Source organism: Corvus brachyrhynchos, unplaced genomic scaffold (assembly GCF_000691975.1).
Source record: "Corvus brachyrhynchos isolate BGI_N302 unplaced genomic scaffold, ASM69197v1 scaffold10, whole genome shotgun sequence".
Lineage (NCBI taxonomy): Eukaryota > Metazoa > Chordata > Aves > Passeriformes > Corvidae > Corvus > Corvus brachyrhynchos.
Window position 1 is genome coordinate 10,209,231 of NW_008236180.1, and position 1,005 is coordinate 10,210,235.

A 1,005-nucleotide genomic window follows, 5' to 3' on the forward strand; every position below is an offset into this window, starting at 1 on the left:
AATTGTGCAAATGTGCCCCCAAAGTTCGGTAGCTGTTGGCAGCGCAGTGCGGAGTGGAAAGAGCTGCTGCTCCTGTGTGAGCTTGTGACCCTGTTGAGAACTCCCTGTCCCTTGGGGCATCACTGAACGTCTTCCCTCAGATCCATTCCAGGTGAGAGGGAGAAAATGGAGCACATTCCCTGGTGCATGTTGGGATTTTTGGGTTAACTCCAGCCATGTGGAGAGGCTGCACAATGGGGCTTCAGACTTGTCTGAGGCCTTTTGTATTTCTGGAACACAAACAACAACTAACTTTCAGTTTATAACAATCTCAGTATGTATCTATTTACATAGCTGGTGAATCCATAAATGATTCTCATGAAGCCTCTTTCACATGTGGATACATAAGGCTATTGCTGTGCATTTCTCCAGCTTTGGATTTCCTTTCTGAAGCAAATTTAAGCAGCTGAATCCAAGCTGACCAGCAGACCTGGCAGTATTTGGAGCTCTAAAAATTAATATTAGGATTTTTGATATCATTCCCATTTCCTACTGGCAACCAGAGGAAAGCTCTTGGTGTGGAGGATATTAACAAAATTAAGTGCTGGTTGTGACTTGTGTTTTGCCAAGCAGAGACAGGTCAAATGCTTTGGGTGGAAAACAAAACCCAGCTCCGACTGGCAACAGAGTCAGTACAATCCCCACCTCCTCGTCTCCACTGTCACTCTGAGCATGTCCTTGGAGCACCTCAGAGCTCCCCATGGGGTCCTGCCCAGTGGCCAGCCGGGTCTGCAGGGACAGGTGAGTGACCAGCCTGTCTTCCTTGGGGCAGAGGGGAGGGGGTGGCCAAGCAGAGGTAAAAACGAGCCCGGGGATGCTGAGGCCACGGAGTGCTGCTTTAAAATACACTCTTGGTGCCTCAGTTTCTCTTGCTGTGAAAATCGCGGCTCCGAGGTCGGTTAGTGGGGTGGGGGAGCGGGGGAAGGGGATGCCGGGGCTGAGGGGCACAGCGGGGCTGTCCCGGCG

General features: G+C 51.0%; 1 protein-coding gene across 1 annotated transcript in view; it reads left to right on the forward strand.

Annotated features, from left to right (window-relative positions):
* Positions 1–266: 266 nt before the first annotated feature.
* The window catches only part of LOC103618224 (opsin-5-like), a 15,260-nt gene continuing 14,521 nt past the window's right edge, over positions 267–1,005 (forward strand). The window contains exon 1 of the mRNA XM_017736008.1: positions 267–780. Coding sequence (XP_017591497.1) covers positions 712–780 — 69 coding nt within the window. The 5' untranslated portion in view covers positions 267–711. The remainder of the gene's footprint in view (positions 781–1,005) is intronic.